The 18697-nt window shown below is 36.2% G+C and overlaps 1 protein-coding gene and 1 long non-coding RNA gene across 3 annotated transcripts; one reads left to right on the top strand and one right to left on the bottom strand.

The window, feature by feature from the left end:
• Positions 1–432: 432 nt before the first annotated feature.
• On the top strand, positions 433–5365 carry TMEM225 (transmembrane protein 225). 2 transcript variants are annotated; one of them, XM_070623334.1, is made up of 4 exons: positions 433–693; positions 3563–3709; positions 3979–4113; positions 4851–5341. In XM_070623334.1, the coding sequence occupies exons 1-4, from the start codon at positions 657–659 to the stop codon at positions 5090–5092; spliced, it is 561 nt and encodes a 186-aa protein (XP_070479435.1). In that variant the 5' UTR covers positions 433–656; the 3' UTR covers positions 5093–5341. The 2 variants fall into 2 exon arrangements, with proteins under 2 accessions (XP_070479435.1, XP_008516941.2); XM_008518719.2 differs by lacking the exon at positions 433–693 and adding an exon at positions 2527–2950 and having other exon boundaries at positions 4851–5365.
• Positions 1612–14526, bottom strand: LOC139083869 (uncharacterized). The gene is made up of 2 exons (XR_011540899.1): positions 14402–14526; positions 1612–2877 (listed from the first exon to the last, which is right to left on the bottom strand). It is a non-coding gene; the product is annotated as an uncharacterized lncRNA (long non-coding RNA).
• Between the last annotated feature and the right edge of the window lie 4171 nt (positions 14527–18697).

The following is an 18697-nucleotide window of genomic DNA, read 5'->3' as shown; positions in this document are numbered from 1 at the left end:
CTAATCTGTTGTCAAGTTCCAGAGCTAAATTCTGTCTATCATATGTCCTGTAGGCAAAGCTTAACCCAAACCAGTACTTACTTCTTCCTTACCAGGCTTATGCTTCCTCTCATATTTTACGTTTTAGTTAATGGCATCATTGACTACTACTCTCCTTAGCTGGAAACAGGATTTCTTCTTTGATCTGTATCAGACAAATCCCTCACATCCTATAAGTTTATCTAATCTGGATACATCTTTATATCTTTGCTATTATCTATCAAAATTTAAAAGAGACATAAATCTTTCAGCCCAGGAATCCTATTCCTAAGGATCTATTGCATAGAAATAAAAGCATCAATATGTAAGAATGTAATAATATAAGTTGTCATGGCATGCTGCCTGTTACGCTCTTGGTCTTTCCATTACACTAGAACGCAAGGGTCAAGAGTCAAACCGATAGATGATTCCATGGCAGTTGGCAGCTCTAACAGCAAGGTGGCCCTGATATACGAGTGATAAACGATGGGAGTTCATTCCCATAGCTACCAGAAATGTTGACTGTGAGGTTTACAGTTCCTGAGAGATACAAGAATTTCCCTTGACACAGAAGGGAGATACCACTCCAGGGGCAGCCTACATTCCATGACAAACTGAGCTCTCTTGCTCCATTCAAGATGACTCTGAAGGACCACCCCAGATCCAGGGATCCTGGTAGGGTTGGCCAACACTTATTCTGTTGCAACTACATCTTAGTTCAACTTCTGCTCAAAGCCTGCTTCCCTCAAACACTTAACAGGTGTGGCTCCTGGGTGTACTCCCCAATAAACTGCCACACACAAATCTCTGCCTCAGAGTCTCCTTCCAGAGACTCCAAATTAATACCAAGGCAATTGATTATATATCATGTGCTATGTGCTAGGAACTCTTTTAAGTGCTTTACGTCTCTAAACTCATTTAATCTTTACAAAATCCTTATTCCATAGGAAGCATTATTGTTTCTAAGACCACAAAGCTGCTCAGTGGTAGAGCCAGGATTTAAAGCTGGGATCCAGAGTCCATTTTCTTAACCACAAAGTCTCCCTTGTAAGATTAAATACTTGAGCATTGTTTTAAAAAATCAAAAAGATAAAATATAACAGAATGTGTACAGAGGTCTGGAAGAGAGACAGCATAGCATGTTGGAGGCAATGAAAGAAAACAGCAATCTCGGGGCCTGCAATAAGGTCAAAGAAATAGGCATACAGAAGATGTGGTATTTATACACGATGGACTACTACTCAGCCATAAGAAATGACAAAATCCGGCCATTTGTGACAACTTGGATGGACCTTGAGGGTATTATGCTGAGTGAAATAAGTCAGAGGGAGAAAGTCAAGTACCATATGATCTCACTCATAAGTAGAAGATAAAAGCGCCAAAAAAAAAAAACAAAAACACAGCATTGGAGATTGGACTGGTGGTTACCATAGGGGAAGGGGGGGCCAGGGCACAAGGGGTGATTAGGCTCACATGTGAGAGGATGCACTATAATTAGTGTTCGGGCGGTGAACATGATGTAATGTACATAGAATTCGAAATATGATGTACATCCGAAAAAAATAAAAATTAAAAAAAAACAGGCATACAGAGGACTTTTGAGATTAGTTTTATCTCAGTTTAGTAAAGTTCCTTTTTGAAATTCAGTACAAGTCCTCTGACTCTGAGCTTAGTGCATACCATGGTTGCCCATTCAAGGAATCCAAAAATGTTTTCTCTGCAGTTACAAAGGGAATTTTGACAGGAAATAATTGTCTATGCCTTATAAATGATATTGGACTGCAATGGTTCAGTGTATCAGGTCAGTTCTTTTGATTTCAAGCTGCTGGTCTATTTCTTAGATGCTTGCCTAACTAAACTTCTTTAGGCTCTCGAAATGAAGACACAAGTTTTTCCAAAACATCCTAAATTTTGAATGGTCATTCCCTTTTACGATGCAAGGTAGCTGACTGCTCATTTCAATGACCTTTAATTCTTTCTGCTCTCCAGTGATCCCTACCTAATATCAACTAATCTTGGAACATAGAATTCTAACTCTAAAATTGGCAAAAAGACCACTGACTCACACAGCAGAATAGCCACTATCATTCTGTCCTCCTCTATCATTTCCTGCAGGTCCCAGAGCTACCTCGGGACCCACCAAGGCAAAAATGGCATTCTTAGATAACTTGGGGCTCAGAAGTGGAGGCAGAGAATAGCTAGGACTGGTTTACAGAAGTTGACATCAAAGAAGCTCTCATGTCCAGCGAGAGGGCAGACTTGGCTGCAGGTCTTCTTCATGTCGACAAATAGCACTTCATTTATATTAATAGGCTTTCTATATTTTAAGAAAAAAATAATAAAGTTGGCCCTCTTTAGTCATACCTGTTTAACTTCTTTCAAGGCCTCTAGTTATCCCTATATCTGCTAGCTCTCTCTCTATGTGATGTCATATCTCCCTCTCTATCTGACAGCTTTCTCAGGACCTCTGAGCCCTTTGGTCCTTCCACTGCACTAGGCCTCAGGGTCAAGGGTCAAACCAATAGATGATTCCATGGCAGTTAGCAGCCCTGTTTACAGGCCAGCCCAGATATAGGAGTGGTGAAGAGTGGGATTTATCTTCTCTGTTCCATAGGCTACTTCAGCTTCTGCCTCTGTCAATGCCTCAGCAATCACTAGAAGTCTGCATTTTGCCCTTCTTCCTGTGACTCATCAGATCAGAGAAGACACGTGTGAGACATTGGTGGTGGTCTCAGTTTGAAATCCCCACTCGCGATGGTGCATATATCAACTAGAAATGTCCAGGCCACCAACATGTTGTTCTCCTCCTGGGCCTTAGTCTTCTTGGCAGTAGGAATCATCATAGAAGAATGGGTTGAACTGAAATTCGAAACAAAAAACGATACGATAAGCCACAGTCCATGGATATGTTGCACTTCTGTTTGGCCAGAAGGTCAGAACTATACTATGGAAACAGATAGGTAGAGAGGGAGGGTTCATTTTTGCTTGACCTCCATTCATCTCACCAGATTACCCATTATTCTCTGGTGCAACTTACCCCTGCTGTGTGCCCACTTTCGTAATCAACATAGTCAAGGCCGACTCCAAAATCTCACCATTTGCCTGTTTCAGAGAAAAGTTTAGAGGCTCACAGACTTAACTGCTGGGCAGTTGAGACGCTTTGCCAGTAGCAGCAGAGGGGTCAGCTCATCTAGGACATGAAGGTATACAAAAAGGTAACTGGTAGCAAGGAAAGTAGGTCATAGTGCCCCTAGAGGTGGACTTGACTGACTGCAGTATTTAATAAGAAATGAGTTCTGAAAAAAGAGTAGAAGAGAAAGAAACTTCCAGAGACACCAACATAGAAAACAGTTTCTTCTCCTACTCTCTCGCATTCAGCTTAAAGCTCCCTGTCTCTTTTTACTTTCCTCCCTTCCCTGTGTATTACTTAGTCAAATTTTTCACCCTAGTCCCATTTTTACCTAGAGATCTGTGGCCCCCAGGTGGAAATGAGCCTAGAAGAAATATCTGTCCTTCTCTCAATACAGCTTCTGCTTTCCAACAGATAACCTGAAAGTGGTCAGGATTCTGATGATTTGGGTCCTGTCCCTTTCCTTCTTCCATAACATGTTCCTGGGTTTGGAATTTACCTATCTGCTTCCTCAAAGTAAACTTGTCCTCTTCGTCAATGTCTTCCTCAGTTTCCTCTCAGGTAACTTCCTGGTTCCCCTAACACAGGCTTGGAGGTATACGTGGTTTGTGGGTCCAGGCTATGGGTCTGACTAATTGGGCTTTCCCAGTTCTTTGGGTCAGAAATGCAGCTTCTGAATTGGATCCATCACTGAGGTGGGATTGGTCTTTGAACAAGGTGCAGCTGTATAGGGTGGAGGCTTGGAAGTCAGGCATATCTGGGATTAAGACTTGAATAAAAGAACCAAATTTCCTCAGAAGGGACTTTTTCTCCTTTTGCCTGGACATTAGGTATCCTTCTGCTCTGTGCACTTCTACGTTATCGCCGAAATCTAAGGCAAGGTCAATCCGTGTACTATGCTAGTTACAGGATCACCTGGATCATTTTCACTGCCTACTTAAATGTTTTCTTCTTTATTGTCTCTGGTGAGTGTCTTCAGGGCCTTTGATGGGTGATAAGAACCAATTCACCCCTGACAGAGGGGAGAATGAAAAGGTAAGAAAAGGGAATGGGGGAAAAAATGCCAACCCTTGCATTTTAAAAGGCTAAAGTTGAAGTGGACTCATTCTCCAAGGACAGTTCCTACAAGGATAAAGTTGGAGATTAGGGCTATGTGACATGTTCAATACGCTTGCTTCAGAGGGCAGCTCCTCATTTCCACCTTTTCTACTGTCTTTCACACTGCGCCCCTTCAGGGCAGAGATAACCATCAAAGTCATGACTAAGTAGAGCGGCTGATACAGAATGTTCACTTATGTGGAGAGGGGCAGTGACCCTGGGTGTACAGTGTAGTGCCAAGGCAATGTGAGGTCAGAGAGAAGCAATATCTGATGCTAAACTGCCACCCACCAACACTGGAGACCCTCTTGTCCTAAGAAGTCTTTAAAATTTCATTTGGAATTGTACTTCCTAACTCAGAAGCATGTCCTCTTTCAGAAAGAATCCTCAATTTTGTTGAGCTGAGCAGCGTTTGAGCTATTCTTTATACACTTCCAGTCTCTTCCCCTAAAGCATCTCCATACCAAAGTGCAGTTCAAAGGGGCCCACTGGGCTTCTGGCACACAGGGAAAGAACAGGGAGAGAAGTTCTTCCAACAGGGAGAGAAATTCTTCCATGACTCTCCATTGTTTCATCACCCTCTTCTGGCTTCTCTTTTCCCCAGGAATCCTCTCTGTCCTACAACACAAGCAGTCCATCAATTGTTGTGGCTCACTGACCATCCTTCATGAATCTGAGAGAGAAATTCAGGATATACAGCAATCTGAGAGTTCTGTCAGAGTTACTTCATTACCAGCACGCACTGCAATGCCTCGTAGTATTGTACGTGTGCACTCCACACATACCGGCGAAGATTCTCCAAACAAATCACAAATCCAGACACGTCGTGTAACCTGGGCTCTATGATTTGACAATCTACATTTCAGTATATGCTCATCTTAATGGAAACAGCTTTGTCTGTATGTGCTGTGTCTATCTCCAACTGTGTTGTCCGTGTTTGGCATTATGAAAATAACTGCGAGTGAATTGCAGTCGGTAAGAAGATCCAGAAGACGGCTTATTTTTTTAATCCTGACCTGCTGAACAAGCTTTCTTCTATTTGTTCTCACCATTTAATAACATGTGTATTTAATCTAATAAATGGTATATAACTAATACTTGGTGTATTGTTAACTCTATATATCACAAAGATTTAGGACAATATATACTACATTTTGTTTCTTTTTTGTGAAATGTTTCAATCAATCAGAAAGCACACAAATCAATATAATAAATACTTGTGTACACATCACTCAACTTTATGAAATTTTAACATTATGCCCTATTTGTGTTATATGTTTTTAAATTAAATTTATAGACATATCTGCTGTTTCTCTAAAATTTTCCCTAATCTCATTTCCCTCCCTTGTCTCTCATAACAAAACACTTTTAATTATGCAATCCTGGTCATTTTACACTCATACTCTCATTTTTACTGCAACTTTATGCATCTATAATATTGTATAGATTAGCTTTCCAAGTGTTCAAAGATTATTAAATGTCACACTATACAGATCCTTTTGTGGAACTTGCTTTGTCCACTCAACTCTATAGTCTTTTGATTTATTGATAAGTTTTGTTCTACAATGCTGCTATGAACATTCTTATGCACAGTTCCTTCTGTCCATAAGCTAGAGTTTCTCTAGGGTATCTACCTAGGACTGGAATAGCTCAATCAAAGAGTATATTCATATTGAAGTTACCTAAATATTGACAAAATGATCTCAAAAAATGGTTGTAGAAATTTACACTTCTGCTGGCAGTGTATGAGAGTTCTAGTTTCTTTGTGCCCCACCAGCACTAGTGTGATCAGTGTTTTTAATCTCTATTTAGACTATCACTGAGTTTGCACACCTTTTCATTTCATAATTGAGCTTTTAGATTTCCACTTCTGTGAATTACTGATTGACCACTTTCCTAATGAATTATTTGCCTATTTCTTACTGATTAGTAGTTCTTAAATTTTGGAAACTAATGCTAAGTGGTTGTGCTTGGCTTTTAACTTTATGATGTCTTTTTTTTTTTTACAGGGATATTTATATTAAACGTAATAACAGTATCAACCTTTTCCTTTTAGTCGGTGCTTTTTTGTATCTTGTTCAAGAAATCTTTCCCTACTCTTTACTCCAACTGGGAATAATCTTTGTGAATTATATAAGGTATCGATCTGATTTTATCTGCTTTTCATGTGGATAATTATTTATCCAGAACATTTTATGACTTAATTCTTTATCTGATTGATTTGTACATAACCTCCATCATATATCAAATATACATACATGTGAATCTGTTTTTGATCTCTCTAGTATATTCCATTGGTCTATTTTTATATCCCTGTACTGTACCACAATCTTAATTACTACGTTGTAAAAGAAAGTGTTGATACTGAATACCTCCAAGTCCTTATTCTTGTTCAAAACTATCTTGACGTGTTCTTAACCTCTTGGTATCTATATAAATAGCACAATTAGCTTGTATGTTTCCACAAAAATCCTAGCTATGATTCCATTCAGAATCGTATTAATTTATTAACTAATTTTGGGAGAACTGACAATGCTAATAATATTTATTTATCCAATCCAAAAATATAATATTTATTTGCATCTTCTTTCATGTTCTTCAATAATGTTTTGTGATTTTTTTCCCAGAGAGGTCTTTTGTTAGGCTGATTCATAGGTGACTTGCAGTTTTGTGCTTTTGTGAATTGGAAGATTTTATAATATTTTCTAGTTGCTTGTTGCTGATATAAAGGTGTTGATTTTTTTATCTAGAAACTTTACCTAACTCTTATTTTAGTTATAATAATTTTTCTACAGATTATCTTAGGTTATCCTTGGAGGAAAACATTGCCTGAAGAAAGAAAATGTTTATATCCTTCCAATACTTATATCACTTACTTCTTTTTTATTGTGTTTTCTTATTCATTGGTTCAGACGTCCTGGATAAGGTTGAAAAGGGAAAAAAGATAATAAGCATCCTTTTCTTGCTCTTTATTTTAATGAGAATGCCTCTATAATCCTAATAGTTAATACTATATACACTGTAGAATTTGGCGTTTTTGCCTCATCAAATTCAAGGACTTCCCCTTACACATCTGCTTTGCAGAGTATATTTACCAAAAGTAAATGCTTACTTTTATTAAATATTTGTATGCATCTATTGAAACATCAATTGATTTTTTCACCTATTCCAATAATAGGATGTATCTCATAAAATATAATTTATGGAGATTTTTCTGTATTTTATTGTGGAATATTTCAAATATACAGAAAAAAGAGAAAATAATATGATAACCATCAGTGTACTCACTTCCTAATCTTATAAAATCTTAAAGTTATGCCTTATTTGTTCTTAAACTGTTTTAAATTTGCAGCCTCATCTGATGTTCCTGTACAAATTTCCCAATGTCATTTTCCTCCCTTGTTTCTTATCACTAAACCCTTTGCATACCTGGGAACATCCTATTTAGTTAGGTTGTAGTCGTTTTAATAAACTGCTGAGACAAAGTTTCTACTTGTTTTAGAATTCTTGATTCTATCTTTATAAGTAAAATTTGGCTATAATTTCTCTTCTTGCACTCTCCTTGTCCATTTTATTTTTTTATGGATTTGTTTTGTTTTGGAAGAAAGTTTGAGTAAACTTTCTTGAAATATAACATGCATACAAAAAAGTTGACAAATGAGCACAGCTCTTTGAATATTCACAAAGAGAGCACACCCCTGCAACCAGCACTCAAATAAGGAAACAGAATATTAACAGCACCCTAGAAGTCTCCTTCACGCCATTTGAGCACAGAGGCTTTAACTATATGATTTCAAAGTCTATAGAATGACTTTACCTGATTTTCAATTTTATAGAAATGGAGTCACTTAGTGCATGTTCTTTGTGCCTGGCTTTCTTTATGAAATATCATGAGTGTGAAATGATCAGTGATATAGTGTGTGATGTGTGGTGGCAGTTCATTCATTGTCATTGCTGTGCAGAATGCTCTTCTATGACTATACTACGATATATTTATCCATTTTACTGTTATGGACATTAGGTTGTTTCCAGTTTGGGACTATGAACACACTTGTTTATATATTTTCATGGACATACATAAACAGTTTTGTTGGTCATTCACCTAAGAGAGAATTTTTTTTTTTTTAGTGAGGAACATTGGCCTTGAGCTAACATCCATAATTGCCAATATTCCTCTTTTTGCTTGAGGAAGATTGTCTTTGAACTAACATCTGTGCCATTCTTTGTCTATTTTGTATGTGGGACCCTGCCACAGCATGGCTTGATGAGCAGTGCATAGGTCCATGCCCAGGATCATAACCTGCAAACTCTGGGTCGCCAAAGCAGAGCTCACGAACTTAACCACTATGCCACCAGGCAAACCCCAAGGAGAGAATTTCTGAGTTATAGTTTATCTATGTTCACATTCAAACTTAGGATACCACCAAATGATCATTCATAGTGGTTGTACCAATTTCACACTCCCATCAGCAGTGTGTGAGAGCTCTAATTGCCCCACATCCTTGACAGCACTTCATGTTGTCTATCTTTTTCATTTTAACCAAGCCACTCTCGTGGGTAGCATATGGCAAACATGAAAATAAAAGTTGTGGTTTTAATTTGTATTTCCCTATAACTAACAAACTTGAATAATTTTCATTTGTGTATTGGGCTCTTGGATATCCTCCTACAAGTATCTATTCAAATATTTTCCCAATTATCTATTATCTTTTTATTATATTTTAGATATAATAAATATATGTAGATTGCAAATATATTCTCCTACTCAATAGCTTGCCATTCTATGCTCATAAGGAAGCCTTTGATGAACAGATTTTCTTATTTTGCTGTAACCCAATTTATCAATTGTTTCCTTTATGGATAGAACTTTTTGCACCCTATTTAAAAAATCTTTTCCTACATCAAAGTCGTGAAGATATTCTCCTATGTTCTCTTATAAAAAGCTTTGTTGTTCCACCTTTCAAGTTTAGATCTTCAATTTATCTAGAATCGATTTTTATGCGTACTATAAGATAGGAAGTCAAGATTTATTTTTCTTAAAAGGATAACCAATTCATCCAATAATATTTAGTGAAAAAATATTTTCCCTATTGCACTGCAGCATCACATTGATCAAAAATCAGGTGAATATATTTGCATAAATCTGTTTTTGGTCTATCTCTTTTTTGCAGGGGAGAGGAGTCTATCCTAATGCCAACAGTTCACTGCCTTAGTTTCTAAAGCTTTGTACTTGATTTCTGGTAAGGTAAATCCTCCAGCTTTCTTCTTCAAAACTCCTTTGACTATTTTTGAAACTTTGAATTTCCATATACATTTTAGAGTTAGTTTATCAAATTACACAAGAAAATTTGTTAGGACTGGGATTGTACTAAAACTATAGATCCATTTGGAGAGAAATGATATCTTTACAATATTGAATTTCCATGTCAATGAAGATGAATATCCCTTCCGTTATGTAGATCAGATCATGTTTAATATTTCTAAGTCCTGGTTTCGTTTTCAGTGTAGAGGCTTTCCACGTTTTTGGTTAGATGCATGTATTGTTTGTTTTTTTACTCTGCTGGTAATAGTATCATTTTGGAAATTCGTTTTTTTCTCTTTATTGCTATTTTGTAGAAGTACAATTATTTGTTTACAATGAACTTCTAAATTCACATATCCAATAGATTATTTTATTTTCTATATACAAAATTATATATCAAACAATAATATTTTTGTCTCTTTATAATGCTTATGTCATTTACTTGCTTTTTACTTCATTTACTTACACTGGTTAGGCCATGAGTACAATGCAGAATATCAGTGTTCTATTGAGCATCTAAGTCTTGTTCCTTATCTCTAGGAAAATACTTTTCATAGTTCATCATTAATATGCTGTTTGCCAATAATGTTTTTGTGAATTCTCTGTATCAGATTAAGCAAGTTCCCTTCTATTTCTAGGGAAATCTTTCTGTTTTCCAGGGGTTGTTTTTTGTCCTGTCATGAATAAACAATAAATATTTCAAATGTCTTTTTCTGTATCCAGTAAGAAAATCATATAATTTTTCTAGTTTGTTTGGTTAATGGGTTAAACTGATTTTTCAAGATTAACCTAGCGGTGCATTTCTAGAACAAACCCCACTTTCTTTTAGGAATGTATGCGTTCTATGTGCTTTGTTAATAAATGTTAAGGAGTTCTGCATCTGTGTACACAACAGGGATTACTCTGTTAATTTTCCACTTCTACAAAGTCCTTTTAAATTTATGTTATCCAAGACATGCTAGCCTCATAAAATGAGTATGGACTTATTTTTTTAAATTGCCTGGAAGAATTCGTGTAAAATAAGTGTTATTTCTCTTGTAAATGTTTAAAAGAATTCACTGTGGAAATTTTCTGGCCTAGAGTTGTCATTGGGGGAAGTCTTCTAAAAATGACTTCAATTTATTTAATTGGTGTGAGACTGTTTCTTACTTATTGTGTTATACTTGATAAGCTATGTTTTATTAAAAGAATGTATAAATTGTGTATTTCATATAAATAGTAAAATATATTGGCAGAAACATTTTAATGATAACCAAAAATTGCCTTCTAAAAAATACACTTGATATTTTAGAGAAGTGTTATGTCAAAGCAAAATTGAGCAGAAAATACAGAGAATTCCCACATATCCCCACACACTCAACACCTATCAACTTAGCTATCAACATTCAACACCAGGGTGATACATTTGTTACAACTGAGGAACCTATATTGACATGTCATTATCACCGAAAGTTCACAGTTTACATTAGGGTTCACTCTTGGTGGTGTACATTCTATGAGTTTGAACAAATATATAATGACATGTCTCCACCACTATAGTATAATGCAGAATAGTTTCACTGCCGTAAAAATCCTCTGTTCTCTTCCTATTCATCCCTTCCTCCCCTCTAGCCACTGGCATCCACTGACCTTTTTACTGTCTCCATAGTTTTGCCTTTTCTGGAATGTCATTTACTTGGAATCATACAGTATGTAGCCATTTCATATTGGCTTCTATCACTTATCAATACACAGCTAAGTTTCCTCTATGTCCTTTCATGGCTTGATGGCCCATTTCCTTTTAGTGCTGAGTAATATTCCATTCTCTGGATGTACTATAGTTTATTTATCCACTCACCTACTGAAGGGCATCTTGATTATTATTGAGCTTTGGCAATTATGAATAAAATTTCTTTAAACATCCTTGTGCAGGTTTTTGTGTGGACATAAGTTTTCAACTTCTTTCGATAAATAACAAGGAGGAAAATTGCTGGATTGCATGGTAAGGGTATGTTTATTTTTGTAAGAAACTGCCAAACTGTCTTCCAAAGTGGCTGTTCCATTTTGCATGCCCCCCAGCAATAAATGAGAGTTTCTGCTGCTCCATATCCATATCCTCACCAGCATTTGGTATTGTCAGTGTTTTGAACTTTGGCCCTTTCTAATAAGTAGGTAGTGGTGTTTAATTGTTGTTTTAATTTACAATTTCCTAATGACATATGATACTGAGTATCTTTGCATATCCTTATTTTCCATCTGTATATATTCTTTGGTGAGGCGTCTGTCTTTTGGTTCTGACCTTTTCACTACTTTCTAATCAGGTTGTCCATTTTCTTATTTTTGAGTCTCAGGAGTTCTTTGCATATTTTGGGTAACGGTCCTTTATCAAGCACGTTTTTGCAAATATTTTCTCCGAATCTGTGGCTTGTCTTCTCATTCTCTTGGCAGTGTCTTTTGAAGAGCAGAAGTTTTTCATTTTAATGAAGTCCAGCTTATCAATTATTTATTTCATGGACGATGCCTTTGCTGTTGTACCTGAAAGTCATCACTAAACCCAAGATCATCTAGATTTCCTCCTATGTTATCTTCTAGGAGTTTTATAGTTTTGCACTTTACATGTAGGTCTATGTTCTGTTTTTAGTTAATTTTTGTGAAGTGTGTAAAGTCTGTTCCTAGATTCATCTATTTTGTATGTGGATGTTCAGTTGTTTCAGCATTTTTTTAAGATTACCTTTGAATGTATTGTATTGACTTTGCGCCTTTGTCAAAGATTAGATGTTTATATTTGTGTGGTCTATTTCTAGGCTCTCTTTTCTGTTCGATTATCTATCTGTCTATTCTTTTGCCAATACCACACTGTTTTGGTTACTCAAACTTTATAATAAGTCAGTCCTCTGACGTTTTTCTTCTCCCTAAATATTCTGTTGGCTATTTTGCATCATTTGCATCTCCACACAAATTTTACAATCAGTGTGACGATATACCCCCAAAAATTTCCTGGAATTCCAATTGAGATTGTGTAGAATCTGTAGATCAAGCCAGCAAGAACTAAATTTTTGACACTGTTGTCTTCTTATCCATCAACATGGAATATCTCTCTGTTTATTTAGTTTTTTATTTCTTTCATCTGAGGTTTTTAGTTTTCCTAATATAGATCTTGTTCATATTTTGATGGATTTCTAATACTTCATTTGGGGAATGCTGATATAAAATAGTATAATGTTTGCAGCTTTATATTCCACTTGTTTATAGCTAGTAGATATAAAAGTGATTGATTTTCGTATATTAACTTTATATCCTGCAACCTTGCTATAATCACTTATTAGTCCCAATTTTTGGTCAATTCTTTTGGATTTTTTATGTAGACAATCTTGTCATCTGCAAACAGAGTTTTATTTCCTTCTTATACCATTTATTTATTTTTATCTCTTATTGCCTTATCTAGCACTTCCAGTATAGCATTGAGAGGGAGTGGAACAGGAGACATCCTTGCCTTGTTTCTGAAAGCTTCTAGTTTCTCACTATTAAGTATGATGTTAGCTTTAAATTTTTTCTAGATGTTCTTTTTCAAGTTGAGGAAGACTCCCTCTATTCCTAGGTTGCTGAGAGCTTTTATCATGAATGGGGTTGGATTTTGTCAAATGCTTTTTCTGCATCTATTGATATGATTGTGTGGTTTTTCTTTTTTAGTGTTAACGTGATGGATTACATTAATTATGTTTGAATGTGGAACCAAGATTTGCATACCTGGGATAAATGGCAATTGGTCATAGGGTGTAACTCATTTTATGCATTGTTGGATATGATTTGCTAATATTTTGTTGAGGATTTTTGCATCTACGTCCATGAGGGATAGCCATCTGTGGTTTTCTTTTCTTGTAATGTCTTTGTCTGGTTTTGGTACTAAGGTAATGTTGGCCTCATAGAATGAATTAGGAAGAATTCCCTCTGCTTCACCCTTTGAAAGAGATTGTAGAAAATTGGTATAATTTCTTCCTTAAATGTTTGGTAGACTTCACCAGTGAACCCAACTGAGCCTGGTGCTTTTGATTTTGGAATGATATTAATTATTGATAAAGCCCTATTCAGATTGTTTATTTCTTTTTGAGTGAATTTTTCCAGTTTGTACATTCAAGGAATCAACTCATTTCACTGAAGTTATAAAATTTGTAAGCATAGAGTTATTAATAGTATTCCTTCTATTATTGTCTTCAATTTCATGCAATTTATGGCAATGTCATTTCATTCATTTCTGATATTAGTAACTTGTGTTCTCTCTCTTTCTTTTTTAGTTAGCCTGGCTAAAAGTTTATCAATTTTATTACTCTTTTCAAAGAACAAACTTTTGATTTTGTTGATTTTCTCTATTGATTTCTTATTTTTAATTTCCTTGATTTCTAACCCACTTCTTTTTTTCTTTCCTTTTACTAACTTTGGGTTTGATTTGTTCTTCTTTTTCTAGTTTCCTAAAGTGGAAACTTAGATGATTATTATTCTGACAACAGTGGAAGCAAACTACTGGAGGAGGTGAAAGAGGTTTGTGTGGCTTCCCAAGATCTCAATTCATGAGAATTTTGTTTGTTTGTTTTGGTAAATTTTCTGTGTGAGGTTTAGTTTTTTTCTGCCTCTTTGATCCTATCTTGTTTCAAAAGAACATTTGTCTTCAGCTGCTTTCTTCTTTCTTTTCATATCCCAGACTCCATGTGGCTCATCCAACTTCTTAGGTGCCTACATTTTCACCAGTAAAGGTGTTTGGGGGCTCTAGTCCCAAGAAATTTACAAGCAACTTCCTTCATCTTTTTAGTAGCCAGCCCTGTTATCTGTTAGATATCAGAGCTTTTCTTACTATCATCTACTCAGAAGTAGCTACTTACCTTCCGATGGGGAACCCTAGCTGCTGTCATCTGTGTTCCACCAAGAGGATTGATTGCTGAGGAAGAACACCGAGCATCATGAAACAATATTTTTCACCACTGGTGTAGTAAGTTGCAATATGATCTAAAAAAGTAATTAAAAAAATAATTACCAAAATTTAAACACTCATATATAAGTATATCCATTGAATGACTCCAGGTTCACCAGAACCTATGTAACCCATTCTAGACCTGACACAAGGCTTCTCAGAATGCGGGAGAAAAAATTGAAGGCAAACATTTACAAAATGAGTTTATAATCCACTTCATGTAGCAATCAGAGATCAGAAATCGAAATTTCGCCTCATTTGGTATATTTCTTCCTTTTGACCCTTATACAATCCTTTCAATTTCTGCTCAGAGAGATCTAAGAACTCAAACTTGAGTGATAGAGTTTTTCTTGCCAGCCTAGTAATAAATTCAGCTTTTTGTTAGACTACTCCTTCATGCATTTTGTCTTTTCCTTCTGATAAGATCACACCAGGGTTCAGGTCCCACATTGACTTTATAGTAAGAAGATCCCTTTGTGATTTTCAGAAAAATGTACGCTTTTGCTCCTTAGAGAGACCTTGGTTGTATTTCTGTCACAGAAAATCCTATGGCTCAAGAAGGAGGAGATATTTGAAATACATATCTCTGACATGGGAGCAGTATCCAGAATATATAAAGAACTTCTATATATAAGTGTGAGAAAGAAAGGTTGCCTAGTAGAAGAATGGACAAAACACATTAACCAGATACATCATAAAGAGGGTATCCAAATGGTCAATAAACATATGAAAAGGTACCCAACCTCATTTGTCATCAAGAAATTGAAGTTACCGCAAAAATGCTGGGCAACGCAGTGAGAAATAGATTCAAGATGAAAAATTATAGAACAAATACTTGATTTATTACTACCTGCATTACTTAAGCAACTACTAAATTCTCAGAGCAGTTTTAGGGCTGTTAGACATATAATATGCTCTAAGATATATTAATGAACAGCTGTAAAGAATGTAAACCATTTCCATGCATATCTTCCCTTTGTTCTCTTCAGATAAAATTGGTTACTGTCCTTTAGGAATTCTACCAGTTTCCCATTGTATCACACTATAGAATTAGTTTGTTACAACAGTCAAATTGTCAGAAGAATTCAAGAGGAACCTCTTTAAAAGCCTGTAGGAAGAAATACAAAGAATGCCATAAAGTAGTAAAAAAAATACTTAGATTCTAGGTTCCAATGTGCCACTAACTAGTCATTTTTATTAGTGGGCAAGTGACTTCATTCTTTTGAGCCTTAAATTAAAATAAGATGGTTTTATTTGATCTCTCTCATTGTCTCTAGTAGTAACGTTCAATGCTATTATTATTTGACATTGTGTAGGATATTAAATCTCTGTAGAAAAAGAAATGGGATGGTCTGAGTTTAAATTCAGAGGTTAGGGTTTGCATGGCTGTAATCAGGCCAAAGACTGGGTCAGTAACTTCTTTCTCGCTAAGACAAGACAACGTCTGTGTGTTTTTGCTGCTGGAGAAGGAATCTAATCATTCATGCATTCAATCATTCACATTCAGGTCACATATTTTTAAGGAGACCGGCATCTCAGTAAATATCTTACTTGGCAATAAATGTCCCTTTTGTATTCTTCTGCTCTACCCTGTGCATACTTTCTGAAATTATTTGTCACAAATGTTAAAATATTTTGTTTCTATGTGCATTTCTCCTAGACCATAAGCTCCTTGAAGACATTTTTTTCCCAATAATTTTCTCCTCAGTGCCTAAAATAGTACCTGTCATGCATTAGACATGATATGTTTGAGTAGATGAATTTCCACTGCCCTTACTAGAAGTCTTTGTGTCCACCTTTAGTCCACATTTATCAACCCCCACCAAGCAATAGGGGGGTACACTTGTGAGTTAATTGAAGCAGTGCCTCAAACATCTGATGTATGGTGTTAGAAAAGTAGCAAGGAGGGCTTAGTTATTTGTGTTCTTCATCTCCACCCCTAGATATAATGAATTTAGTACTTAAATAGTCACCAGAGCAATTTATGTTTTACTCAATTTGGTAATTCCTCCCCTCAGTTATTAACACAAATGCCTGCTTTATTTCATCTACTTGGTCCTCTCTACCAGCTACCAACCCCTTTAATTATAAAAGAGTGATTTCCTACCCTGTCATTTGGTTCTCTCGAGGGTTGAGAAACTCTGGGCTTTCTTTCTCAGGCTATTGCCCCAGACAAAATGTAGATGAGGACCAAGTGCTGATAAAATCATCTCTAACTACAGACTTGCATTAATCATCACTAATCACAGACTTTTATTACAATGAATATTGATTGCCTCTTACCTCTCTAACTGCAGGAACTGAAGATAGAGATCTCAAAAAGGCAAATTTAATTATTCTCCAATGAGTTAAAAACTGACAAAGATAACAAAATACCTCTATTGAAAAAGGCAGATAGATCTAAATTGTGAGAAACTGAAAGGGCTTAAAATTATTATTAAAAAGAAAAGAAAAAATGAAAATCAAAAAAGAAGAAAAGAAAACAATACATAAAAGAATATTTAGAAAAAAATCCATAAATCATACTATCCTACCACAACAACTAATTTCCTTTTGCATGTTACCTTCCAGTTTCTGATTACATGCACCTGTCTTATACATGGATCTACACGATTGTAATCAAAATGTTTGTGCTATACATAGATAGTAGCATGAGCAATTAGAAAGTCTTCAAAATGATAATTTTAATGAATGCACAACAGTCCATTCTGTTGATACACAAAACTGTGTGAAAACATTCTCCTGTAATATTTAGGTTGTTTCACTGATGCACTGGCACTCTCTTGAACGGTGGGATGGAATCAGAGGAGTTAGGTGGTTACATGGCTGATTCTCTCACTGTATCTTTCCTGCCCCCCAACCCCTCCCAAGGTATCCAATAGACACATTAATATGAAGCCCTTTATATTTTATAAAATACTTTTCTGTATATTTATTTGACTGTCAGAAAACCTTTAAAATTCAGATGGAACAACTCTTAGAAATATATCTCTCTTAACAATAAGGAAACCTTGGCTTAGAGAGGTGACATAACTTGCCCAAAGGCCACACAACAGCTGAGAAGCAACAGATATGGGTCCTAACATATCTTCAAATGAAAGCCATGCATGCATGCGCTCTCTTGCGTGTGCACTCTCGCTCACACCCCCAATCTCTTTCTCTAAATATCTGTTCCATGCAGATATCTAGCCATTAAATTAGCATGGTCACAAGAGAATGCACAACAAGAATCACAAATCATGTCAGTCTTATGACAGATAACTATGAAAATTCCAGTTGTAATTATAAAAATTGGAATCCGCTTGAGACTGTGTACAGAAGTGCAAATGTTTTTCTACCTGAAGGTATCTTGGAGAGGACAGACTGTGAGATGGTAGTATTCAGGATTGCAAGATTCATTTGTAAATAATTGAACATAGTCCCACCTGGGGCAATTAAAATTTTTCCTAAAGACCATGAGCTCTGGAGACCATAAATGACATGGAATAATTATTCATCTAAATCAGTGTATACCTCATTTATCAACTTGATTAGGTATCTACCTCTGTGATCTGAACAATAATTTCAAGAACAAAGTCTTCTGATCCTCTGTCTCCCAAGCATGGAATTTCAGGGGCAAGTCTATTATTATTGTTTCTGGGACTTTCACCTGAATACTTGTTTTTCTTTGCTTTAAAGTGAAAGGATGGTGGCTCCCTCCCTTTACTCCATCAGATATACAGATATATTTCAGCTTGAGATTAGAGACCAGGTGCTAACATCCTGAGACCTGGGTAGTCTGTATCCTGCCCGAGGGCCACGTATTCAAGGAATAATATATCACATTCCCTGTGCTGAAACAGACATTCCTGACACCTTCCTGAAGGGAAGGCATTGAAGGTCAACATGAAACCTGGTGCACACATAGAAGAGGAAGTTCCCTTTCTGCCTGTAGGGCCTTAGTGAAGGTGTCGATTGTGGTTTTATGGGCAGATGGTATCTACCCAGTGTATGTTTACAGTCTACACCTCCTTTCAGATGCTATTTCTTGTCACTTGGTTTCCCTGTGACCTTCTTCATGAGCATATCTCCTGAGGTGTGGACCTGGGCCTTCAGGACAGGCTCCCCTGATGTACAGAAGGGTGATGGCATTTTGCTACAGTCAGCCCAGGACTTCTTGATTATTTACTTCTCTGGAATGCTTATTGACAATGAGGATTCCTTTTTC

The sequence above is a fragment of the Equus przewalskii genome, chromosome 6 (assembly GCF_037783145.1).
Source record: "Equus przewalskii isolate Varuska chromosome 6, EquPr2, whole genome shotgun sequence".
Taxonomy (NCBI): Eukaryota; Metazoa; Chordata; class Mammalia; order Perissodactyla; family Equidae; genus Equus; species Equus przewalskii.
This window is presented reverse-complemented; position numbering and strand designations above follow the sequence as displayed.

Coding starts and splice junctions, on each gene's coding strand:
- TMEM225 (XM_008518719.2), top strand. CDS start 2,773: ATGGTGCATATATCAACTAGAAATGTCCAGGCCACCAACATGTTGTTC. Junction 3,710..3,978: donor CTTCCTCAGTTTCCTCTCAG/GTAACTTCCTGG, acceptor CCTGGACATTAG/GTATCCTTCTGCTCTGTGCA. Junction 4,114..4,850: donor TTTCTTCTTTATTGTCTCTG/GTGAGTGTCTTC, acceptor TCTTTTCCCCAG/GAATCCTCTCTGTCCTACAA.